Below are 27009 nucleotides of genomic sequence, written 5' to 3' on the forward strand. Positions count from 1 at the left end.
GAGACTACTTCAGGTTTTTTAATAAGCTAGTTCCAAGTTTAGCTTTTATACAATTAACACATTTCTGGTCGAATCTTCCTGCCCTTTCTGCAAAATATACTCTGCATATGGGAAAAGCTACCACAGGCACAAGTGTCAGACACTGATTTCCATTTTCACTGTGCTAATACTGGGTGACTAAAATGTAAAATTAAGATGCTAAAAATGTAGTTCCTAGTATTGTATTCCTCTGTGTTCCATGTTATGTAATGAATATTTTCATGTCACTTACCAAATATTTTTCATGTCTACAAAATAACTTGCTGGGTCTGGAACATCTGCACCCTGAGGCTGTACAATTTTTATCAGTGGCTCTTCTGGTGTAGAAAGACCTGATACTAAACATGAAGTCCTCACGCTACAGAAATGACAGATATCCCTTTTTTCATATATTAATCCAAGAGTATGTTGAACATTTCTTGCCATTCTGATAAGGAAGTGTAGGGCCCCCAATGCAATACTCCTATATGGCTAATGAAGCATAAAGGGAGACTCTAAACTCTATTGCCTCTGGTGGTGTAGCTGAACAGCCTAATTTTAGCCTTTTTTCAACTTTTAAATGAACTCTTAGCTGTTCCTTCCCCCACACATGATGTTGGTTCCTCTCCTTCTTGGACAGGTTCATCATGACAGGTAATTTAGGAGTTCAGCTACATCTTCCATTGGGTTGAAGTAGTTCAGGCAGTGACACAGCTAACACTCCTTTTCCACTACACCGCCATCAGTAAAGATCATCTACTAGTTTTTCTGATCTTCCAAGCAGCAGCATTCTTAACTTGGAATTGCAATTTTATAGACGACTCCTGGCAACAAAAAATGTTTTTGTTTTTGATGAATTTGCAAGCACCAAACATTCACATCTGTCTTGCAATGCAAGCTCACCATTTCTTAAATACAAGCTGGTTAAACCAAACCAAAATAAATCTGGGTATTACCACAAACTGAACATAGAGTACCATATGCAGAACAAAAATACCTACACTTTTAGCAAAAATCCCACTCTTCTCCTCAAAGCAGTTAATCATGTCAAATATTTTCTGTTTAAGAAGAATTATCAGTTTAAAAAGAATTATCATCACTTCAATTCTTTCCTCACCTTTCCTGCACAGTTTTAAAAATAACTCTGCCCTGTTGGCTATGCAGCCTGTGTCAGTACAATTTTATGCCTGGTTAGAGGTGAATAGATAAGTGCATGGTTCATGGAACAGTCAAGCCAAATACAAACATTGTCACACACTGAATACACCCTTCCACCTCAGACAGAGCTAGGATCTCCGATTTTTCATACACAGTGAAATGCTGTAACAGGTATGATTATAAAAGCCTTTATAGAAGATGTTTAGGATTCGAACATAGTCTGGGAGTGTTACAATAACATCTAAAGGAGCAACATTATTGGAGAGTAAAACATGAAGAATTATATGTGCCAATAAAAAAAAGTCCTGGAGACATTTTCATTAAATCAAGGCATAAAGCATAAACAGATGTAGGAGTCCTGGTTCATTCTGCAAGAAGTAAAGGTCAAAAAGAAAAAATATAAGTATTTGCTATTGCACCATGAAAAAAAGCAATTTCTCCCAATCAAGAACATGCTCGTTCTAGTAAGTAAAAAAAGGGAATGAGGGAGAAGGGTGTGACGAAAACTTAATGGGTAGGACATCTGTCTGCATTCTCCAAGTATCTTCTGCAAAATCAAAATATTTATAAATGAAAATACTAAAAGGAGGTTATTAGTATGATGTTCTTGCTCTTTGGATTTTCTAATCACTGACCAGCTTTACTTCTACAATAAAAAACAACTTGAGAGTCATTTCACTAATCCCAGATTAATTCTGTTTAAATCTGGCAGTGTTCTACCTCCCAGAGAGGAATAATCTGAATGCCAGCTCAGCTACAGCTGAACTATCAAGTTGCAACAGAAGGGAGGAAGGGGGATGTATATTGTTCATGTTCCCCTCTACCTTCAATAATAATAAAAAAACAAATTAAAAAAAAAGTCTTGCGGCACCTTAAAGACTAACATACTTATATCAAGACATAAGCTTTCATAGACTATAATCCATTTCATCAGATGCATGATACATCCCCTAAAATATTCAGAAAGGTTCAATCAACGTAACAAAAAGTTGGTCTAAATGGACACTCCGGAGTTGCCCATGGCTATAAGGAAGTTGACTAGACCAGGCTTTACAAAATATATTTAGGAATGAGCTTTGCAACACATGAAGGTCCGTGAGCATTTTTAATTAAAAGCACTTTCAACAAAGAATGGGTGAGAAACTTGTGGCCCTCCAGATGATGCTGGGCTGCAATTCCCACCATTCCTTGCCATTGGCTAGGCTGGCTATGGCTGATGGAAGCTGCAGTCCAATCATATCTGGAAAGCCATAAGTTGCCGACCATCGTCCTAAAGAATGTCTCTGTGCTTTGCCATGGACAAACATTCAGCAGTTTTTGAACCTCTAGTAAACTCTAAAACTCACTGAGAGACATACATCTGAACTTTGTTATTTCAGGAGGAATAGTCAGACATTTGCTTTCTTACCCATCCACCTTGTTGGATGATATAGTCTGCAGCATAGTCCTCCAGATAGGTCACTCCAAAATTCACCAGTGCACCAAGTGGCTCTTGGCCCCGTCTTGTCAGCTCCATCAGGAATTGCTGAAGAATCACCAGAGGCACTAAAACCTTGAGGGGAAAGCCACAGGGAGATATGAATAGGGATTGCAGGACTTTAGTTCAATGACACGATTCTTTTTCCAAAGAGTGCCTAGGGAACATTAAGGTCATCTAAAATTTTAGATAACTGAAATATGTTTAGCTCCCAATGTGGTAATGCACAGAAGCCACAAAAATGAGCATATTGCTCCTAGATAATATGCTTAGCTTCAGCAGGAGACTTTCATGTGCACTCAAATCATGCCCATCTTATTTCCAAAGGATAGAATGCAGGCTCCAATACTATACTCATTTATCTGGGAGTACATTCTACTGAATTCACTGGGACTTACTTCTAAGTAGACATACATAGGATTGCACTGTTCGTTTCCCCCCAGTTTCCTTCAAATTTGCTTCTTTTTCTACTTCAAACTTTCTTTTCTAGAACACAATTCAAATAATAAAAGGGAAGCCCAAAAGGGTATCGGTATCTATATTCCCTCAAGTAACAAAACATGCAAACTCTGAGCTTCTTTTCACAAAGTACCCACAATACCAAGTTGTTTGCCAAGTTGGGAGGGGGCGGGGATATAATTAGAATCATTAATACCTAAAAAACCTTTGATAGGTAGAACATATTGGAAACTTTTATTAAAAATGAAGCAAACTGATGAACTACATCTCTAATCCCTTAAGGAACTAGGCAACGTCTAAGGGGAGGACAAGAGATCTCAGTTTTCCTCCTTTAGAAAAGTCTACCAGTTTATAAACTGTTTGGGAGACAAGAGATTTCCTTGATTCTTTTAATTTCCTCTCAAATTCTCATGCTAAAGGACAGGTTTTCAAGAAAAACAGCCGTTGGGTAAAAATAATAATTCCTATACATATTGTTTTCATTACAGTCTTTCCTGCAAGCACTAAGTGACCTGGTTCACACAACACACTGGGGTCATCCTACAACAAACCAAGAGTTATGCAAAGGTTGTTTAACCCCCAATGGCCAGGCTTGGATGACACACAGGAATCCATCAGGAGTTGCATATTCAAAATGGTTTCCAGTACATGCCATGGCTCATCATGAGTTAAATAACTCACAGTGAGCCCAGTGTGTCAAGCAACTCAGCCCTCTGTTTAGGCAATTTTAAAGAGAGTATGCAGTCATAAAGATAAAACAGAAAAGTCTGAGTTGTACCTGCTACATTTTCAAAGACCTTATGGGTAGATGTATTGTAGCACAGCAACAACAAATAAAACAGCTCCTATATAAATCAAAGTAGTACCTGTAGCTTTACAATGAAGCCATTTGCTTACAATGCAATGTACTCTGAAACACTGTTTGCTTACAATCAAGCCTGCTGATGCATCAGAAATCGTGTTTTCATACAATTATAAAACTTACATCTCACCTTCTCTTTAACAAAACACCCAAAGCAGCTAAACATTCTTATGAGTCAGTTCCATGAGACAAAAATGAATTAAACATATCAAAATTAAAACATATTAAAACGAAGATTAGATATATAGAATACTGAACCAGAACTATCTCCCAAACCAATTTTGACTTCTTCCGTAATACTTGTAAGGTCAGGTTCTGGCACTGCTTCCTCAGAGCTCTCATACAACATTGAAAACTCCCTGTTCCTTCACAGGAGTCACTATCAGCAATAGGTTAAACTATAGCAGCTAGATGGCAGCCACACTGAACTGCCATCTAGCTGCTTTTCTAAATTTTTAAGGAACTAGTGAAAACTACTGTCACAAGATCAGCATTCAATGTAGTTTAATTTTTGCTTCCATCAGATGGTTTGTTTTTATCTGACTTATGGATTGTGCTTCTCAGTTTTTAATTATGGTTTTTTTTGTGCATTGTATTTTTGATATGATTGCATGCCACTTTGGGAGCCTTGTTAGCTAAAATCAGTTTATACATTTTAATACAAATAAATTAATACATGGATAAATATTTAAACCCTCATCTCAGGGCAGGCTCTCTCCTGAAAATGGGCAAGAGTGAAGCTGCTCCCCAAAGTATGTTGGGTCTATGTTATTTAGCATGGGAATGTCACCAGCAACTTCAATTGGGCATGGAGTCAACAGCCAACCAATGTTGCCTTTCAGGGAGGGTATAATCAGAGCTGTATATACTCTGTGCTCAAAGAAAATCAAGTTCTACAAGAAAGTAACTCAAATGTTTTTACCATGAAAAGTAATTCCAATAATCATATACATTATGTGAATATTTTGCTTATTTTGTTAAATTTGTTTTGCTTTTAACAGTTATGGAGAAAAATTCCTGTGAGCAGAAATGAAGTATTATCCATCATGACTACTTGAAATGCTCCCCACTGACTTTTGAAGTTTCAGACTTCTTTGCCACCTAAATACTAGTATCTTGCTTTTTAAAAAAACTTGGAAGTCAAAGCCAAGATACTCTCAGGATACTTGCTTTGTGGGATGGCAATTTCATCCTTACTATCACAGTAAAGTACTAACTATACCAATTTCTGCACTTGAGTAGTACTGAAACATGGCAAACATGCATTACAGTAGGAGCAAGCATGCAGCCCTCACTGCCAAAATTTACAGCAGCAAAAAATAGCCCATTTACCACTACAGAGTAGTAATCGTTCAAATTTGGCTTGTTCTCAACAAGCTTGCGAAGAAGCTAAATTTGACCTATTTACCACTCCATAGTGGTAAATGGGCAAAACCATTTTTAAAGGCCAGTGCTGGCATGCCCCAAGGAATTCTGTGAGGTGGAAGCAGGAGTGCAGCTCTGGCGGGTAAAAATGGCCCCCAGAACACTCAAAGTTCTCCACCCCTCCATTATAGTATAGGCAAGGCACATCAGAAACATACTATGGATGGCATAGATAGGCATTGGCCTGTAGTAGACATTTAGCCAATTCAAAGTAAACTTGAGTTAGCCAATACCTTGCTCCATCCAGTGGCATGAGTTGCTGCTTCTTGTGTCCTTTCCTTGTATTCCTGGTAAGTCACTGGTCTGAACAAGTGAAAAACAAAAATAAGAGGCTAAGGAAATGCAAAACAAAAAATGTAACTCATTTTTCAACAACTTTTGCACACTGCTGAAGTAGCAAACATAAAAATGTCAAAAACCTTCGGGTTTCAGGAAGTCAGTTTAGACCTACAAATAGCATTAGATCAGTTTGCTTTCTCTTTTAATGATCTCAAGCATGTAACTGACAGAAAATGAATAGCCAAATACCTGAATAAAACTACTTAAGGAATTGTTATCTTTTAACCACTTTTCAGTTGTCACTACCCTGGAATAAAGTAAACAGGCTACAATCAGGAAGTCTACTCTGGTGGAGGCAAACCTGGAGCTTAGCTTCATTGCTACCCTGTGGAATCAGGCTGAGATAAGACTTTCCAAACCACCTATACAATCTCATAGTTGAATGGTATGAACAAAGCATGGTTAACCAAACCGGAACAAAGCATGATTAACTAAGAGTGGAAGCTGAAGGCTTCCAAACTCCTCCTATCATGCAGCCAAGTAGGAGGATTTTAAAAGCTTTCACTTCAGTTTTTAGTTAACCATGGTTTGTAATGTCATCTGAATGAAACAAAATGTGGTTAACATTATTTATGGTTAGTTTAAAACAAGCATCAAAACATGGTTTCTGAAGCTGTCGTTTAAACTAACCACAGTTAATGTTAACCACTGTCACTGGTTTGGATGACAAACTGCAGTTATCTAACAACGGAAGCAAAACCTTCTGAATGCAGCTGTGTGGAAACAGAGGGGAACCTGTGCAAGCACCCAAGGTTCAATGCAGCTTCTTCTTGTTGTACTAAATCATAATTTAGTGTAACATCTGAACTAGATTTATAAAAGTAAAAACAAGGCATCATTCAGAAAAAACATTCTTACCGAGAAACACTGATATTCATATTTTAATATAGCTTCTTCTTAAGCATGCATGTGGATAACAGCCTCAATTATTTTTAACAGAAACATATCAAGTTATCTAGAAATTCTGCAGCATTATATGAAATCACACTCTTTCCCATTATGTGGCAATTGTTGCTATCACACTTTGACGGACTCCCCTGCCCCCTCCCCCAGGTGAGAAGAACTTTGAATGAAGATTGTCATCAATTGGCAGGGATCAAAATACTCTGCCATTCATATTACCACATACCCCTATAATAATTTTATCCTTCCGTGCATTTTAATTATAATCCTTTGGAAGCCAATCTTTGGTTCTCTTCAGTTCAGGGATGAGGCTTTGTGTTCCATCAACACCTGTGAACACACAGTGAACACACAGTGTCCACAGAACACACAGTGAACACACAGGCAGTGCCTTCTCGGATACTTGGTGCAATAACTCTTTGGAACCCTCTTGCTCAACAAACATGTTGGGCCTCTTCACTCCTGGCTTTCCAGTGCTCTGTGAAACCTTCGTTTCAGGAGGCTTTTCGGGTGACATCTGTTGCAGTATTTTGGATAATACGGAATAAAAAGTGGGAAATAATACTAGATAAGCAGTATATGCAAAGTGTAATGAGCCCCAACTCTTATTAGTGCTCTTCAATACTGCTAAAAAGTACTAGTGTAAATCTAGCTCAGGTACTGGCTCCCCAGGTGGACTTTCTGGGTACAACAGAAATGCAAAAGACTAGCTGCTTGCTTCAAGGCACAAGGGAGTCTAATGCTGCATTCAGACAACACAATAGTCAATGGCGGGGTAATAATCAGCTCAACAGTTATTTATCTAGGGGACACTCTCCACACAACATGATAATAATCAACCGTGGTGTGGATCAACCGTTTAGTTGACTATTAGTCAACACTAAGTTGACTCACTCATTCTCTGCCCTCTCTCCCCACCTCAGTCCTCCCACTAGTATCCCATCAGCCATTACTGCTGAAAAATTATCCTGCTGGCTGAACTAGAGTGGCAGCCACCAGTTTGACCACTCTTGCCTTAAGACTCTGTGGCTGATGAAATAACCAACGGTGGCCGAGGAAATAATCAACTGTGCCCTCCACACAACATGATAACCAATGGTGCTTCAAATAGCCAACTCTGCACAGCGTTGTTTTTTTGCGTTGGTTATTTTGGACAACGTTGGTTAAAAACCTCCTGCCACACAACAAGATAACCCACATTAGGTTAAATAACCAACTGTCGACTATTTAAACCACCGTTGGTTATCACGTTGTCTGAACCAGTCAGTGACTAGCAAGCCAGATACTTTGCATCCTTTCATAACTCTTTGTTTATAATAATGAAGATTCTTTTCAATTTCAATACTAATAATTCAAGGTAATGTTCAATAAGAGTCTAAAAACCATCCAGTTAAAATAAGAACTAAAAGCCAATCTAACAGAAATTACATTCAAGTAGCAACATACAACCCTCAAACTGGGCATGTAGCAAAGGAACACCAACACCAGCTTACAAAACAAACACCTTCAGTTGACAACAAAAATATATCAAGGGCACCAACTGGATTTCTGAAAGGGGTTGCAAACAAATTCTAACTTAGTTATTTAAAAAAGCACCATGTCAAAACCAGAAAATTTTTATGTGATTCTACCCTAAGTCTCCATCTTCTTCCATTTCTCTATTATGTTGGGGACTTGTAAGCAATATGTGAAGGAAGGCCTACATGCAGTAATAGCTATGTAAGTTAATACCTCACTATGTTTCCAAATAATGGAGAAATACCTTCAAGAAATTTCCTATTTTCCATTTGCTGGGGGTAAATAAAAGTTGGTTTCTGGCAAGCACCCAACAACAAACACAGATACATGGAGGACTGGGACTGGTTTCGTGACACCAAGTTCATATGTGGCCCTCCCTTTATGCCTAAAAGACTTATTTTCCTTTAGTGCTGAAATCAAACAAGAGAGTCGTGTATGCAACCTGCCAATGGTGGCAGTCACTTCAGCTGTACATGAGGCAAACAGCTGACAGAGTGCTCCATGTGTGCCCAGCTAGCAAATTGGACTCCTGGGCTGCAGCCTGTGCTTTTTCCTTCTGTCCACATGGCGCAAAAGAAAAATACTGAACATAAGAATTATTTCAGAGAAGAAGTGGGAATTCTTAGGAAGGCAATAAACTTCGTTAAGAAAAGGCTGTGTAGTGTTTTCTCAAAAGTGCATAATATTTGGCTGTACTGTTCCTTGCCACATCTGTCTTCCCAGATTGTTAAATGCTGCATTCAGGAAAGAATCGAACAAAAATTCAATGAAAGAGGCACATACAAACCATGTTCTGTCGTTTTTTTGTTTTGATCTGCTTGCAATTGGAAGGCCATTTGTCTGTCTTTTTCCTCTGACACATCTATACTATAAACCTAAAGCAATTTAGTTGTCTCTGCTTGCATGCTGTGAATACACAGAATAGTCAACAAAGGTGCTGCAACTCCACAAGTTTTCCTAATGTTGGTTTCTGTACTAACTTAAAATGGTGAGATACTGATAGAGGACTACCCTAAAGTCAGATTTATGCCAGATATTCACAACTGTTTTAGAAAAAGAATTGATGGAAGAAAGGAACTACTTACACATATTACCTCACAATATCTTATGCAAGAAGTTCTTACAAATATTGGAGAGCTCAACTCCAACCCCGCTTCATTTTTTCTCTATAGCTGCCTTTATGGGCTGTCTATACAAGATAAGAACAATCTTCAATAAAACTTGAAATATAAAAGCGATCATAGAATCATAGAATTGTAGAGTTGGAAGGGGCCTATAAGGCCATCAATTCCAACCACCTGCTCAATGCAGGAATCCACCCTAAAGCATACTTGACAGATGGTTGTCCATCATTTGCTACCACTCACACAGATAACCCAGTGTTTAGGACCAGACATAGTAGAATGGCAATAGTTTACCCATTGCAAAAAAAAAAAGAAAAGAAAAAAAAAGCTGTTTTCCACATCAGTTGCCCCCTGAACAAATTTGGACTTCCATCCACTGCTACACTACATGCAGCAGAGTGAAATAAAATGCAATCAATTTGATAAAATCGATGCAATTTTTTGATAAATATGAACAGCCAAGTTTAGCAAGCTGTTATGAAGCCAATTAATTTATCCAACTGATATTCACACTACCAACAAAAGACACCAGTACTTTGTTTTATAAGAAAAACACTACATATTCCTTTGAAATAATGCAGTGAAGTGACCCATTTTCTATCTCATGTCAACACTGAAAGCCTATCCCACTATGTGGAAAAAAGTGGACTGACTTACATTAAACACGTTTCTGTGCTACCTCAACGCAATTTTTCTATTACTTCCTACTTGTCCCTTCTATTAAAGGCCAGGAGCGCTCCCACTATGAGAATAGGGAAGTAGTTCCAATAGCAGATGTGCACCCATGATATGTTTGGCAACATCTGGGGTACCTAGAATATAGAGATATCAGTATTAGCTCCATGGCATTGTAGTATAGCATCTAGATCTTAAACATTTAGGACGAAGGACTGTACCCTGGCTACTGCCTGATATGCAAAAAATCTTATTTTGCTGGGTATTTACAACTATGAGCATAAACAGTGGATTTGAAGGAAATTGCTTTCAATATGGTGGATCCATGTTCACAAGTTTAAACAATGGAAGACTGGCAGCTCATTTCATACACCTAAAGGTAAGTACATTCATTTTTCTTTCTTAAGTATAAGGCTGAGAAGAAGTTGTAGCAAAATTCAGACACATCATCAGCATTATTGTAATTGTGAGAATTTTAAGAGCAAGTACCTTCCTGCTGAGCAAAGCAAATGAGAACTCACTTGCTAAATAGGGTCTCTAATGCCCTTTGAAGAGGTTCTTTCAATTCTCGGAAGACTTTCTCTCCAAGATGAGCTAAGCAATCTTCTATTGAAGTTTCTGGGTTGGCAGGACTGAATACTGGAGATGTGTGGCAATCAAAGCCAGTGCTGGTGAAAGCTGAAGACAAACAGCAGAGAGTCAGTTTATAATGGTTTTCATATCATCAGAGAGAAGGAATCATTATAATGCAAAAGCATTAATAAGTTCTTAAATCCATGTGAACCAGCTCAATAAGTGGCCAAACAGCTTTTTGAAGGGACAAGCTATAAGTATAAAATAAATATGTCAACATGGTTTAACTCAGCTAGAAAAATCTAATCAAAAACAGTTTCATGAATTATCTGAGGAAAATAATTGGGTCCCATCCAAAGCAACTATTGCAACAAGAAAATAAAGCTTCATTAGCATACTAATTACTTGCATTTAACCTATACATTTATTACACTGTAATAGAACATGTACTAATATTTGAACGTATGTCTCCTTCTGAAAATAAGGATCTAGGAAACATAACAACACTTGGGAACATTAACAAACCAGGAAGAAAGTCCACCAATATTCAACAGACCTTCCAAAATTTCTTCATCAAGGCGTTTCAATTCATCCTCAATTTCTGCTTTAACTTTGTCCAGGATCTCCTTATCTAAAGTTTGCGAGACAGCAGATGGATCAGTCACTGAAATAAGTCAAAGAAATCAGCAAAAAGAGATGCTGTTTAGTTCTGTCAAAGCAAAAGTGGTTCATTTTCTATAAAAACAGAAAGACAAGATGGAGTTCTTATGGCACAGTAGCATCCAGGTCATATTCTCAAACAGCAAAACATTTGTAATGAAGACAAAATCCCTAAGAAAAACAGTAACTCAAGGCTGAAATCCTATGCATAGTTATCGGAGAGTAAGTCCCACTGAACTCAACTGGACTTACTTCTAAAGTAAGAAGAACTATGCGAGATCAGAACAAGGGTCCATCTAATCCAGCATTCTGTTCATACAATGGCCAATCAGCTGCCAATGGGACACCCACAAGCAGGATAACTGGCATGAATAGGTATACTGCCTCTGATACTGGAGGCAGCCTTCTAGCCTTATCTTCTATGAATTTGTCCCCCTTTTAAAGCAATCCAAATTGGTGGCCATCATTACCTCTCGTGGAAGTAAATTCTGTAGTTTAACTCTGTGGTGTGTGAATCATAGAATCATAGATTAGCAGAGTTGGAAGGGTCCTACAAGGCCATCAAGTCCAACCCCCTGCTCAATGCAGGAATCCACCCTAAAGCATCCCTGACAGATGGTTGTCCAGCTGCCTCTTGAATGACTCTAGTGTGGAAGAGCCCACAACCTCCCTAGGTAACTGATTCCATTGTCGTACTGCTCTAACAGTCAGGAAGTTTTTCCTGCTGTCCAGCTGGAATCTGGCTTCCTTTAACTTGAGCCCGTTATTCCGTGTCCTGCACTCTGGGAGGATCAAGAAGAGATCCTGGCCCTACTCTGTGTGACAACCTTTTAAGTATTTGAAGAGTGCTATCATGTCTCCCTTCAATCTTCTCTTCTCCAGGCTAAACATGCCCAGTTCTTCCAGTCTCTCTTCATAGGGCTTTGAAGTACTACTGTGAATACTGTGAAGTACTACTGCCTTTTATCTTTCCTGGATCTCCCATCAAGCAGTTTCATGGGATGACCTCAGGTTCTAGTATTATGAGAGAGGAAGAAAAATGTCTCCCTATCCACTTTCTCCACACCATGCATAATTTTGTACGCCTCTGTCTTGTCCCCTCTTACTTACCTTTTTTCTAAGCTAAACAATCCCAGCTGCTGTAACCTTTCCTCACAGGGTAGTTGCTCCAGCCTCTTGATGTTTTAGTTGCTCTTTTCTGCACTTTAGCCAACTCTACAATATTTTTAGGTGTGGTGACCAGAACCATACACAGTATTCTAAGTGTGGTCACACCATAGATTTGAATAAGGTGAGTATGATATTGGTAGTTTTATTCTCAATTCCTTTTTTAATTATAACATGGAATTTGCCTTTTTCACAACTGTTGCACACTGCGTTGACATTTTCATTGAGCTGTCCACCACAACCTGAAGATCTCTTTCTTGGTCAATCATTACTAGCTCAGATCCCATCAGTTTATACTTAAAGTTGGGATTTTCTGCCCCAAAGTGAATCACTTTACACTTTTTTACATTGAAACACATTTGCCATTTTGATGTCCATTCTCCAAGTTTAGACAGATCCTTTTGGAACTTCATACAATCTCATTTTGTTTTAATCACCCTAAACAATTTGGCACCGTTAGCATTCCTATTTCCAAATCATTTATGAATAAGTTGAAAAGTATTGGTCCCAATACAGATCCCGATGGGACACCACTGTTTACATGCCTCCATTGGGAGAATTCCTTTAACTCCATTACCATCCAACATGCACAGGATTGTGCTATAACGATTATTTAAAAATAGTTAAGTGGAAGAAAATTAACAGAGCTGAAAGTGACTTTTTCCAGCACGCATATGACCTGCAGAGTTGATTTTTTTTGTCTCCCTGGAATATTAATTTTCAGATGTTTTTATTAATAATAATTGTTATTTATTTATTTCATTTCTATAATGAAAAATAAGGAGACAGCTGAAGCTCTCTGGGCAGTTTAAAACAGTTTTATCTACTGTCTCTTATCACTTTTGTCAGCTTGTATTTTGGGGCTAATGTTATAAGTTACCATCTGTATTTTAATGGAAAGACAAAGTAAATAAAGTATGGACAATCCAGTATTACAAAATATTAAGTTTCCTTGAAATGCAGCAATAAACTGTTGTTCTAAACACTAAAATTTGCAAGAAGAAAATTACCTCTAATTCTGGAGACTAACTCCTACTCTTCAAGAGAGAAAGTGTCCAACCAAACTCTCCAATTCCCTCTTCTTGTAGTCTGGCTTTAAAGCAGAGAGAAGAGGCAATCTGTGCAAACATCCTGAGAGCATCCCCCAGACTAACACAACCTGGGTTGAATTCCCAACTAAAATCACTTTAAGTATGATATGGATATTTCTGTCATTCAGGAACAGGCTTTTTAACAGCTGACATAAAGTTCCGTCAAAAATAGAGGTTAAAAAATGCAAACTTAATTAATTGTTGTTTACGAGAGTGGTTTAGTTCTAGCTCAAAAGATGACAGCAGTGGCAAGAGCACCAAACTGCATCACTTCTTTTCCCCTTGTATCTTCCAAATTATACCATACTTACCTGATGCTGTGAACTCCAACTCCTGCTGTACACACTCAAGCATATAACAATAAACAGAAACCCACCCTGTAAACAGTCATCAAGATGTTCTGTGTACTTTCTAAACAGCTGTCACATGATAGCCTGGTCCAAATGATACTGCTGTAAGATGGGCTGAATGTGGCCAGAACTCATTCCTAGGTGTTGATGATGATGGCATCTCTGGAGCTTGGCCCAGGAAATAGGTATGTTTTCACTCATATGTCCTATAACTCTACTTCCATGCAACAGCACCCAAAGCCAACTACCAAAGTCATATTTTGCAAAAATGGGGCATATTTTACAGTTATACAAAGGAAGATTTGAGTAATTCACTCTGTTCAAATGGGGCATATTTTACACAAAATTAGCCTTTGTTACCCTGACAAGGAGTCCACTTTGTCAAGGTAACAGGGACTAATTTTGTGTAAAATATGCTCCATTTGGACAGAGTGAACTACAGTTATGCAAAGAAAGACTCAAATCTACTCTTAATTTAATGTTAAGACTGCCCTGACCAACTGAGAAAAAATTCATTCAGAACAGCACCTGTTTCCCACACCTGATGATCACACATGACAAGCTGTCATACTTGGTAAGAAACCAGGCTGAAAAAATGAGGAAGAATGTTTAATCCTTTCAATACACAGGAGTACTGTTTATATAACTAATGTTGTATCATCAGTGCATTCCCATTTGATTGCTAACTCTGCATTCAAGCAACAACCGTACAGTGATAATGGATCAAAAACATCCACTCTGGTTCAGTGGCTCCAAAGGAAGCAACACAGCAAACATTAACTGATTTTGAACTTGACTTGATGGGCAGACAGCAACAGGAAACAGCATGTCCAGTTTTAGAGACTGGTTAATTAAGATGTTTTTAATTAACTAAAACTGTTTTCTTACATTTTCTTATTTCTCTTATTTGTTCACGAAGGTGATTGCAAATAAACAGAAAAAATATATAATTAAAATGCCTGTCTACTTCCAGAAAAATAAAGCATAGTATATTATTCTCAAGTGATGCCCTCTAGTTGGTCCAATAATTCCACAGAAAGTCACATTTGTTGAAAGGTTAGAGCAGACATTGATGGCTCCTCAATATTACTTCTAACCAAAAAGGATCACAAGTTTCTTTGTTTCTCACAGTGATTTGCCTGATGTGTGCTACCTGCGAGCTGTTTATGGTTTCTGTAAAGAACCTCCAATCAGAGGTTGTAAGCATGATATGTGAACCAAGTCCAATGGGTTGTTTATGGGCTAGACAATGCAATGGTAACACCAAGAAAAAAAACTTGAGTTAACCGCTGTTTTGTTTAGCCCCTATACAACCCACGGTCCAGATTTACACATCATGCTCACCACCTTCAGAAGTTGTACATAGAAATTGGACCCACCATTTGCTGTCATGACATGAGAACTGTCCCACTGTATTCTTGCTGTTAGTAGGGTGATCAGGCTTTTTAAACTAACCTGAAAATTCAACCCCTGATCATAGGTTGTCATATCATGTGAATCTCATGTAACTCATGGCTAATGTAATCCTCACATAACTCCCACCAGCTAGGTTCACATGACATGACAACCCATGGTCGGGGGTTGAATATTCAGGATGGCAGCCACAGGCACTGTCACTCATCATGGCTTAAAGAAGCCACAAGAAGTTGTGGTTATCATGCAAACAGCCCCAGAGTCGCATTTTCCAGCTATAAGATAGTAACACATAATGTTTTAAATTTAAAAACACTCACCTGTATTTTCTAGAGATACAATATTGAACTGATTACAACTGATTCAGAGTCAGAACACCATAATCCCTAATTCAACCAGGGAGTTCAAAACAAATGCCACTAAAGTCAAGAATGCAAAACGGAATGCAGAAAAGACAATATGTTAATGATTGGAGACCCAAGTCAAACAGAACATGGGTGTTTACCTGTTCTAGACAAAGTCACATTCCCTCTGAAAGATTATGTTTACATCTTGAGTACTATTCAACCCTTCCTTTCTCTTATAAGAGGCTCATCCTGCTGTCCGAGCCATCAAATCTGTTGCCAAGATAAATGGCAACTGAAAATATGAAAAATGGGCTGTGAAATTCATGTCACTAGTGCTACTTAAAACAGTATTGGTTGCAAAAGATTACACAGAAATATCCTGTCTCAAACTAAAACTGCAAAAATTTCAGTGTCGAATATTGAATTAGCAGTACTATAGTTACCTCAGAGGGCCTTTTTAACAAAGGAAGACATTATATTTAGAATGTTTCAGCTGCAGCAGCTCCTTAGCTACGGTTATTTTGATTCTCCCCCCCCCCCCCGAATTTTATGGTACGCTACCCTGAGAATTTTACTAAAAGGGTGTATATAAATGCCCTCAAGGAACACATAATAAAATAAAAATAGTTAAAGAAGTGGTGTACTGCTTTCTACTGGTTTCTGGTGCTTCACCACCACCCTCACATCCTGTTGACCCTAACGCGTCTATACATATAGTGGGGTAGAAGGTGAGCAGCAAGATTTGTACTGCTTCTATCTATGGATAGTTAAAGGCAGAAGTTCTTCCAACCTCAAAAAATAGATAACATTGTTTATACCTTCTCCTACACATGTATGATACACAAGGCAGCACAACTAATTGACATGAGTTGTATTACTTCTGCTTACCTCCTATTTTTTATATGGGTGGGCAAGCTGAAGTTATCATAAACTTCACATGTTCAAAATTTCACAATAATGCAGAGAGTTAATGGACATGGAGAACAAACTAATTAAAAAACTAAAATAAAGCAGTTGTAAGCCATTATTTTTTGGGAAAACTGCAATTATAATATTTCTATAGGAACATCAAATTTATGCTGAACAAAAAATAAAATTAGAAGTTTTTAGATAGATATAAATAATTAAACCAAATAGTAACTTATTAAAAAGAATAATTTAATGAAGCTAGAAAATTATTGGCAATTCTTCAGAGCCAAATGGCAATTATAAATATACTTGAAAATATTGTAATTTATAATTCAGAAATGAGAAACTAGTGTAATTTATTTTCTCTTGTTAACTCCAATTCTTGCTATTACTGGGCCCCACTTGTTAAGTATGTAGGTACTGCTTAACATTTAGAATCAGTATGAAACTCAACTTTTGGAACAAAGACAAGCCCCAATGAACATGGATTGCATCATACTAACCAGATTTTGCAAAAAAAAAAAAAAAAGTTTCTGAAACATATACAGTATCACCTAACTTACTCAGTTTAAGAAACTGTAATATTTCAATCACTGTCCTCCTTCAAAGTATTATGTTTCCAGTACAGTTTTCACATTTTGAAATATTAAAAATATATAAACCAATTTTATATCTAACTGTATCTTTAAATACATTATGAATACATTACCTTGAGTTGGCATAGAGTGCTGCTCCTGAGGCTTTTCCTGTGAGAAGAGACCCAAATAGCTGAGGACAACATATTTTGTTTCATAGTGAAAACCTACAGGCACAGCAGTAGAGGATGCCATTTGGTTGACTTCCAATATTCCACAGGATTATGGAAGATGTAATGTTTTCTCTGTTCAAGATCTAAACAGTGAAAGATAATTTTTTTAAAAAAATTAGAACCATATTCAGGTTATTTACCTAAGTGCAATTGTGCAAGCACTGGAGTACCACTGGTTCCCATATCAACATACAATAACATATAATGGGGAAAAGAAACAGTGTGCAAAAGTGATTTAAACTTTAAGCAGGTTGACTTCAAGGTTTTTAAATCTTAAGTCCTATCAATTCCAGAAGACTATTCCATTGAGAAGAGTTATGTCTATTAATGTCATCGTAGAAAAATTATTTATAGATACATATAGTATATAGTAGCCAAGGTACAATCATTCTCTCTGCCAATGACTTGATAGCCCTATGCCAATGTGTAGGGCAGTGAAAAAGTCCACCCATAAAGTAGGGGACTATATAGGTGTAAAGAAAAATATTCCTTTAAGGAAACAAGACACCTTCCCTCAAAACCCTACTAAAGAGTGCATGTGAAAATCATGTCTGTAGTAGGGATGTTGGAGAAATCCACAACGGTTTTAAATGAGTTTAGTTTTCTATAAATCCAACCCAAAGTTTCTGCAGCGGATCAGCTTTTCGCAAGTCACAAAGATTCCACATATTTGCAAAACATTTCTTTTACTCTCTGGAATTTTACACATATTTAGTTGTAGAAAAATTCATAAAATAAAAGAACTCTGGCTGAAAATGTACATTTCCCCCATAGGCTAGAGAAAGAAAATGAACTTTTTGGGGGGGATATGCACATTTTCGTGAGTGTGAATTTGCACAAATTTGGGAACTGGAAAAAATAAATTTCCATCAATAAGCACATGATGGAAAAGAAGGCACCTGGCAATCAACAAAACGCAAATGGGATGGTTTTTACAAAATTCACACATCCCTAGTCTGTAGGAAAACAAGGTTCGAAACAGATAAAAGCAGTGATAGAGATGGCAGTAGGAAGGCCCCATTTAACCAAGATTTGCATTATGGAAACTGGCTCCTCTCTTTCCAATTTATCCTCCATGCTTCCATGTTATCACTCTTAGGGCTTTTACCAGCTTCTAACGATCTTGATGTCCATGGAAATAATAGGGCTCACCAGAAAGAATGGGGAAAGGGGATTTAGCACCACTCCTCCATCATACTACTCAGGTTTATATCCTCCAAACCTGCCCCTCAGCCTACAGAATTCAGGTTACACACCAGTTTCATAGTGCATTCAGTCCCAAACTCTCCAATACAGCATAGAAGTGGGGTTAATCCACTACCATATTTCTTCAATTCTAAGACGCACTTTTCCCCCCATATAAACATCTCTAAAAACGGGGTGCGTCTTAGAATCGCAGGTGCGTTTATTATTTCTTAGAATCAAAGCTTTTTTTCTGTCGGTGGTACTGAAATTAGTGTGCGTCTTACAACCGGTGACATCTTAGAATCGAAGAAATACGATATTCCAGGTAATGGGTTGCCACTACTCTCTATAACATTCAGGTTTGGCAACACAGTTGCCATGCTGTACTGCTCAAGTTGGGAACCACACCGTCCTCCCTATCCCCACTTCCCTAACAATTACTTCAAGAATAGAATAGAGATTAACACCCCTACACACAAGTCCCTAGAGCCACTAAAATTGGTGTGCATGCATATGTGTGGAGCAAAATATATCTAGGATGCTTAATGCTTAAACAGTTTTCAAAATATGATCATAAATGAAAAACTGCTTCCTAAAAAAACATCTTTTTATATTAAAATCTTATTTTTCACATGCTCCTTCTCAGTGTCTAGGAAGTGGCTGCTTTGGTTGTTTTTTAAATGGGGGACTACTCAAATATGAAACTACCATCACTTACAGCCTGAAGTAGGAAGAGCTTTACCACTACTTCTCCTGACTGCATAAACTGATCCTGAAACAGGTCACAGTGGTTTTTTTCAGTGTTGCCTACAATTCAGATATGGGATTTTCTAGCAATACATTTTTATTTCATTACTGAGCCCACAAAACCTTCACTCTTTGTATGTGTTAGGCAATAAACAGATGGGGAGCATAATGCCATAATAGGAAACTTGTCCCTCCCCTTCATCCTTAAAGTTTCTATTGATAAACAAGCTGCTTAAATTCATATTTTTAAGAGACCATGAAATTCACTAGAGTGGCTGGGTTTGTATGATCACAGGGGTGAAAGAACCCACAGTCAGTACTTTCCCTGCCCCCACATGTGCAGGTTGCACAGGATGTTGTGTCATCCAAACCCAGTGCATGGTGCGGTGGGGGTGGCTCCGTATCCACTCTACAACTCACAAGTTGCTGCATCTCTGGTAATTATGCAAATCACAACCATGTGATGGATACATGTGGGGACAGGGAGAGAACCAATTATAGGTTCTTTCAGCCTGTAATCGTATGAACCCAGCCAATGTATCTTAACAACAAGACTGCATAATATAGGGACAAATGGCAAGGGAAGAAATACTCTGCCTTCAGTCCCAGGAAATGTTTGTAAAAAGATAACCTGGTGGCAGCAGCAGCATTCTAAATAAATACTAGTTGGCTTGAGCTGCCACTGAAAATTCTGACAATGTCCTGAAGTGACACTACATTGGGGCATTAATTTCCTACAAAGTGTCAACTCCCAGATCCTGCTGATTTAAGAAAGGGGCCCTAGGACAGGGCTAGTGGTGGGGCCCACCAAGGTGCGAGGGACCTGATATCTGCCTCAGGATGTTATGTGCTGCCAAGCTTGACACCAGCTTCCAAAGTGTAAGAAACGAGTGCTCCATTTCCCCACATTCAACATTGTCATGTAATTCATGTGTTTGATTCACGTGTACACGAATGAGTCCTATGCCCAAATGCTCCCTCCTCACCCTTCTGAGATGCCTGGCAAGTACTAATGCACCATTCCCTGATTTACAGCATTTGTTACTTTTATTTACTGACCAGCAAACAGACCCAACTTCATACGGGTTGGAATTGCCTTTAGGTTGAGCCTTCAAGCAAACTTATACAGCTGTCACAGTTGGACACATTCTGCCCACCCCAGCTGAGTGATGCCACACCTGCTGGCAATCTTAGACCCAGCCCTGCCATGGTCCACCCCTTAGCCCCCTGAGGGAGGGGTCTATCCACTCCATCTTTCAGTTCTTATAAAAAAAGGTTGATAAGTGCTAGGTTGTATACTTTAGTTAAAAGATCCACAATTGTTCCTTTCAATTGCTTGAAGAATTATTGAGCAAATGCAGTCTGGCTCTGGTGACATTACTTTTCCATTTGTCAATGAATTCTGAAAATTCCATTCTTTTTCAGGAACACTGCTTGAAAACAATTGTTCATATGTAGTCAGCCAGCCCTGCTGCAACTTCAACAATCAAATCTTATGCAAAGAATTCAGCCTCTATAAGTAATATGTAATGTATTGTACATGATCAGTTTCTAACCTCTGCAACTCATTCATTTTCGTAAGGAGAATTTATACTACTTTTAGACAACTCTCCGGGAAGCCTTGTTTCTTCTCCTATTGTTGAGTATGCCTGGAATCCTTTACGGGCTATTTCCCAGCCTGACTCCTCTGCTGGAGAATGTATTATAGCCAAGAATCATAATATACAAAATAGCGAGAAACACTTGACAACACACTGACATCTTGTCTTATAATTAAGATACATTACCGGAATGCCTTTTGTGCCAAAATGCTTTCAAACCCTACTGCATATACCACTACAATGTTCTTCTGGGTTGGAAGAACAGTGTTATTGTAGATCTGGCATTGAGACTTGTCAGCAGGCTATTTTCAGGGTGAGGAGGGTGTGGGGATTTGGCCTGTCACCTATCTGTCTTCTCAAATTGGTACTCTGGAAACTGTGATCAGGGTTGATAAGAAAACCAAAATGTGATATTATTTATGTTATTTATTTATTTTATGCCACCAATAGCTGAAGCTCTCCGGGCAATTCACAACAATTATGACAAAATGTAGCCAGTGTGTATTTTGTAAAATAAAGGAGGCCTTGAATTTGAAACAAGGCAACACACCCAAGATTGTAAGAACCTCAAGCACATTTTGATTCTGGCAAATAAGAATGTGCAAAAGCCACAATAGGGTAATAGCTTTACTGGGACCAATTAAAATGTCACAAAGTTGTGTCACTACTTTGTGACATTTCACTTGATTCTATTATTGCACAACTACGGCTTTTTGTTAATGGACCAACACAGCTACCTATTGTTTTTGTAAGAATCCGCAGAATCTGCCCAGCTCTTGAACTCAAAGCAATTAAGATTGTTTCTTCCTTGAAACTTTGGCCTATATCAAAACCTTGAAAGTAAGCAACTAAATGGAACTTACAATGTATAAATGAATTTATGTGCATTACCTCTACCCATCAAAACGTTCTTATCCATTTGACTTTGAGCTATTCAGATTACTTGGAAAATCATAGTCAATCAGATTGACATCCCCAGATGCTGTGAGTGATCCTAATCCACAGATTATCATCAATCACATGGAAAAGCAATAGTTACCAATGAATAAAATGGCTATAATCCTCTAGCAAAGGGGCTTTGCTGTTTTAGTCTTCAGTTATGAAATTCCATAGCAGACAGCCTTGCAGATACCATATAAATATATGAAGAAATGCGCAATTATACTCAAAGAAGCTCTCCTACTACATTATTGATTTTTATGGCCTAAAATATGAAGATTTATGATGGATCTAAAAGTGTAACACAAGAATGTCCCAAAGGCATCATCTTTAAATGTGTCAGAATTTCCTTTATATTATATATTATGCATTCATTACACAGGTTATGAATAACACAGATCACTCACTTCAATTTTTAAAATTCACAATAGCAAGCTTATTTTGTAACAAATTGCCCCACTCTCTTCTGTACCATCACTATCTTATTTGTTTCAGAGATAAGAAACTCTATCTCATCTGTTTGAAGAAAACAAACTTTTCCCATCCAGAGCTAAGCCATGGCATGATAAAATACTTGTGGCTTAAAACATTTCTGGCCTACCTGAAGTGAGATTACAAGTAACAGTGGTTAGGTCAATTTATGCCTATCGGGAGTTATGCCCAAGACAGACTCTAGGAAGCAACTATGAGTATTCATATATTAAAAACGCCTGTTTCTAGAGCAGGATATCAAGCATTTTTTTTGTCAGTGCAAAGAGTTGGTCCATTGCGTTATTCCATGTTAAGATCTTTCCTTTTGCACATTAGATGCAACATATCAGGCACAAGACGACAAAATGATACCAATGTTTGCTGGCAGCACTGTAATAGCTGTCATCCACAAATCGCCTCACTTATCTGGGAACATCTGCTTTTTCAGAAGTTGGCAATTACTGCCCATCTGACATATTACCATCCAGTATTTGAAATTCTAGCAAGTCTTATGAACTTGGGTTTTTTTTTTAAAAAAATGTATCTACAATTGCTCCACATGGAACTGAAGGGATGGGGGAGGGGGAAATCAAAAGGTTTAGTAGACCTTTATGGGAGCTGTTTTACTTTAAACTTTAGAATGTATCTTCTGATCTTCAATAAACAAGTGAAGTTTTCAATAGACTTAACTGCATTATCTCCTACAAAAGTTGCACAACTTTTTCCACACTTCAAACTCATATTTTCATACATCTTAGACAGTTCAAATCATTCATCCATGTACAATAGCAGTTCTTAATAGCAGCAATAAAGGTGTTAAACTACCATCCATTTGTTTTCAAAGTTTTCTACATTTGACATATGCTGAATAGAACGGCTGAGCAAACCTCTTAGAACAATACCCAAAGATTCTACAATGATGAGCAATATTAGAGGTATACCTAGGTACGTGTGGCAAAACACACACACCACAGGGTGTTGGTTGACAATGCAGGGAAGAATGTACAGAAGCACTGGACTTCCCTTCAAAACACCTCTGAGCAAATATTCCAGTTGATCTTCAATCAACTAAAGTTCCAAGAAGCATTGGCAACTACAGAATTCTAGCATATACTTCTAAACATGAAGATTCCCATTTCATATAATCAACAACCAAAGGCAGAAGCCATTAAGTGTCAGTTTGGAGTTCATGCAAAATGAAATGAAATTAAGGCCAGGCCCAGAGTCTGGGAACAACCGCACAGGCCTTCTCTTGCAAGGACAAGCATAACGAAGGACAAAGGGCATGCTGTACCATGCACCCATGCTCTCTTCCCCTCCCATTATCACACCCATGCAAAGAACGCCATCCTTACCAACTGTTGAGCAAATGCAGTTGTAAAGTAGGACGATACTAGAGGGAAGGGAAGGCAACCGGAGTGCATGCAAGCACACGCACACCCCCAACAGCAGAAACTGTCTTAGGGAGCAGAAGAGATCTTCTGGCTGACAGGGCACACCGTTGTCAGCAACGCTGACCCCTGTTCAGGCCCCAGGAGGAGGGGTTTGTCCCTTCAGCCACTTCAGAAACACACAGCAGCCAGTTATCGAGGATGAAACAGTAGTCCCATCACACCACAGGGTGGGGGAGGCCCCTAGAAACAGACAATAGCCAACACACACTATTGCGATACTGAGAGAGAGAGAGAGAGAGAGAGAGAGAGAATGGCATTGCGCGCCCCTCACAGCCTATGACCACAATATTAGTAACAAGTCATTAATGCTTCCCCAACTTCCCCAAACCGGCTCGACTTCCTTTCAACCCGTCCCACATTTTCAGGCCCGGGGATTAGTTTGCCCTTCAAACCGAAACCCTCGGAAGACGCCAGTGCCAGGAAAGTCCCGCCTCACACACAAGAGTGTGTGAGGAACGTATGGACACGCGAGGGAACCTCTGAGGAAATTTATACAAAAAGCAATATAAAGGAATTGCTGTTCTGGGGTGGGTGCGGGGAGGCGACACCACAACATCTGAGGTAAATGTAACCACACAGACAAGAACTCGGGAAAGGGGCGGGGTGAAGAGAAGTAGAAATAAGCCGTCCCCAATACAGTCCCCCCCCTCTCCCACCCCCCAGCAGGGCTACCCTCGAATGCCCGGAGCGCGCGCCAAAGCAACGCACCTAACCGCCCACAGGGTGGCACGCGACCACCGGTGACCATGAGCGCGAAACACACGGGGGGGGGCTCTTTCACTCCCAACCCCTCAATATGCGGGCGTCTGGAAATGAAAGCGGGGCGGGGGGGGGGAAAGAGATTATTGTTTTGTTTACCTGAGTCTCGCGAGGACGGGAGGAAGTAAAGGAGGTCAAAGCAAGAGGGCACGCGAAGCTCCTTAGGAAGTGACCCGCGCCGTTGACCGTGTTATGATTTATACGCGTGTGTATATATATGTATAAATGTGCGCGCGCGCGGCGCTTCCAGGCAGCCTTAAATGAAAGCCTCCACCGCGGCCATGATGGAAGAGGGCAAGCTCGAAGGCGGGGCTTATGCACCAAACACAGATGGCGTCATGACGTCATCCGTGGCAGCGCGACCTAGGAGTGGGAAATAGACCCGGGCGTTCTCGTCCATGCGGAAATATCTCTGACGAGAATTTACTTCCCTTTTCATTCGTCGACATAGAGCTAGGAAAAAGTGTAGAGTGGTATACAGCCTGAACTTCTGCTCAAAACCAAAAAAAGAAATTAGCCATGTGTTGTCCAAGTCTTGTCTAAGTTATTTGTTGTTGTTTATTCGTTCAGTCGCTTCCGACTCTTCGTGACTGAGTTATTAGACCTTTTTATTTTCTCAGAAGTTTAACACCTACTTTAACTTAAATTAAACTTTGCTGTTTTAATGCCGTATTTTAATCTATATCAATTTCTGCTGTGTGGTTTTATCCTGGTTGTGCTTTTTATATTGTATTTTGTATTTGTGTTTTTAGACTGCTGGTTGTTTTGCTTTTCGTGTTTTTAATTTTTGTGAACCGCTAAGAGAGCTTCGGCTATTGGGCGGTATAAAAATGTAATAAATAAATAAATAAATAAATAAATTTGTGAGCCGCTCTGGGAGCCTTTTTGACTGAGGAGTGGTATAATAAAAAAAACTTCTAATGAATGCATAAAAACGTTTTGTCAATGGCAGGAGTGGGCGGACTTGAAGCTTTTGTTTCCTCATTCGAACCCGAGACCCACCAATTGGAGTGAATAGTGGCTCAGGGAATGGACATATATTTCGGATATCAATAAAGTTATTTCAGTACAATTCAAGCTTTAACGTTATTGGCATAATCTGTATTCTTTGCATTCCATTTCCTTCTGACCCTGCTTTTTTACTTTCCCCCCTTTACACTCAGTCTGGCTGTATATACCTGCCAAGTGAGGATAACCCTCGAGGCATCTGGTGACATGGACTCTAATCCAAGAAAGTTTATGCCATAATAAACGGGTTAGCCTTGACGGTGCCTCGTTGTTTTGGAATGAAGGAACAACAGGGCATTTGTGAATCTTCTTGTTGAGCCCAAGAATTTATTTTCAATAGCAGAACCAAGCATGCAGTCTTAAAGGGAAGGACTTCTTCACACAGCACATAGTTAAATTGTGGAATTCATTACCACAAGATGTAGTAATGGCCACCAATTTGGACGGCTTTAAATGGAGGTTGAATAAATTCCTGGAAGAGAAGCCTATCAATGGCCACTAGCCCTGTCGGTTATGTGCTACCTCCAGTATCTGAGGCAGTGAGCCTGTATGCACCAGTTGTTGGGGGAATGGGTGGGAGGGTGCTGTTACACTGTGTCCTGCTTTGTTGGTCCCTGGTCGACAGCTGGTTGCTCACGGTGTGAACAGAATGCTGAACTAGATGGACTCTCGGTCTGATCCAGCATGGGAGTTCTTATGTTCTAAATCAACTATTGGTTTCCCAGCAAGCTGTTATTAATTTCAGCAGCCTGATTTAACCCTTCTGCCTGCTCCTGCTCTATGGATGCAAATCAGAGAAGCATCGCTCTATCCCTTGGTGTGTCTGTGATGAAGACCTCCTATATTTCGCATTGGAAGTCAGTGAAAAAGTATGCTCCATTTTAGATTGACCGTGTCGAAAAGATCTTTGATGGTGTACGACTCTTAACTTTTTCTATCTCTATGACAATGCGTCAGGGAGGCATGTCGTAACTTCCGCCATAGTATCAATCATGGCGGTTGTGGAGGACCCTATCACGTGGGCCGCCTCCCTCCCCCCTTCCTTTTGAGAGCTACACGTGCCCAAGCACGTACGTACTTCATATCTTGATTCCCACTTATCCTTCTTATCGCTGAGCCAGATTTATTTAATGGCGTGTAAATATCAGTGCCTAACTTTTTGAAGTGGGTTTAGGATTCAGATGCCTACGATTTTTATAGTGTTCTTTGCCCAGCATGGAAAGATGATTTGTTGTTGTTATTTTGTTGTACTTAAATTTAGGTGGACAAATATAAGAGAGAGAAACTAAATCTGCTTACAACTCCTGTGGTCCAATAAAAGCATATTAGCTCTGGCTTTGCCTGGCTTCTATCCTCAGTTGAGTCATGAAGGCCTTGGGCAAGTGACTTTTTTTCAACGTCTATTTTCTACCAATAAAACCAGAACAAAACTATATATCTCATGGTTATTGTGGGAATAAATAACTTCCCTCTTTTATTTATTTATTACATTTTTATACCACCCAATAGCTGAAGCTCTCTGGACGGATCTTCAACCTGCAATGTTAAGAATGGGTTACACTGTAGGGC

General features: G+C 39.0%; 1 protein-coding gene across 5 annotated transcripts in view; it reads right to left on the reverse strand.

Annotated features, from left to right (window-relative positions):
* The window catches only part of BCL2L13 (BCL2 like 13), a 35265-nt gene extending 10564 nt beyond the window's left edge, over nucleotides 1-24701 (reverse strand). The window contains exons 1-7 of one of the 5 annotated variants that reach the window (XM_063134853.1): nucleotides 24532-24701; nucleotides 23575-23853; nucleotides 17178-17359; nucleotides 11088-11195; nucleotides 10480-10636; nucleotides 5633-5702; nucleotides 2585-2728 (exon numbers count right to left, since the gene is read on the reverse strand). In XM_063134853.1, coding sequence (XP_062990923.1) covers nucleotides 2585-2728; nucleotides 5633-5702; nucleotides 10480-10636; nucleotides 11088-11195; nucleotides 17178-17298 — 600 coding nt within the window. In that variant the 5' untranslated portion in view covers nucleotides 17299-17359; nucleotides 23575-23853; nucleotides 24532-24701. Of the gene's footprint in view, nucleotides 1-2584; nucleotides 2729-5632; nucleotides 5703-10479; nucleotides 10637-11087; nucleotides 11196-17177; nucleotides 17360-23574; nucleotides 23885-24381; nucleotides 24427-24531 lie in introns of those variants that run through there. The other 4 variants (XM_063134855.1, XM_063134851.1, XM_063134854.1 and 1 more) reach the window with 4 other exon arrangements.
* Nucleotides 24702-27009: the final 2308 nt, after the last annotated feature.

The sequence above is a fragment of the Elgaria multicarinata genome, chromosome 9 (genome assembly GCF_023053635.1).
Source record: "Elgaria multicarinata webbii isolate HBS135686 ecotype San Diego chromosome 9, rElgMul1.1.pri, whole genome shotgun sequence".
In the NCBI taxonomy this organism is placed as follows: domain Eukaryota; kingdom Metazoa; phylum Chordata; class Lepidosauria; order Squamata; family Anguidae; genus Elgaria; species Elgaria multicarinata.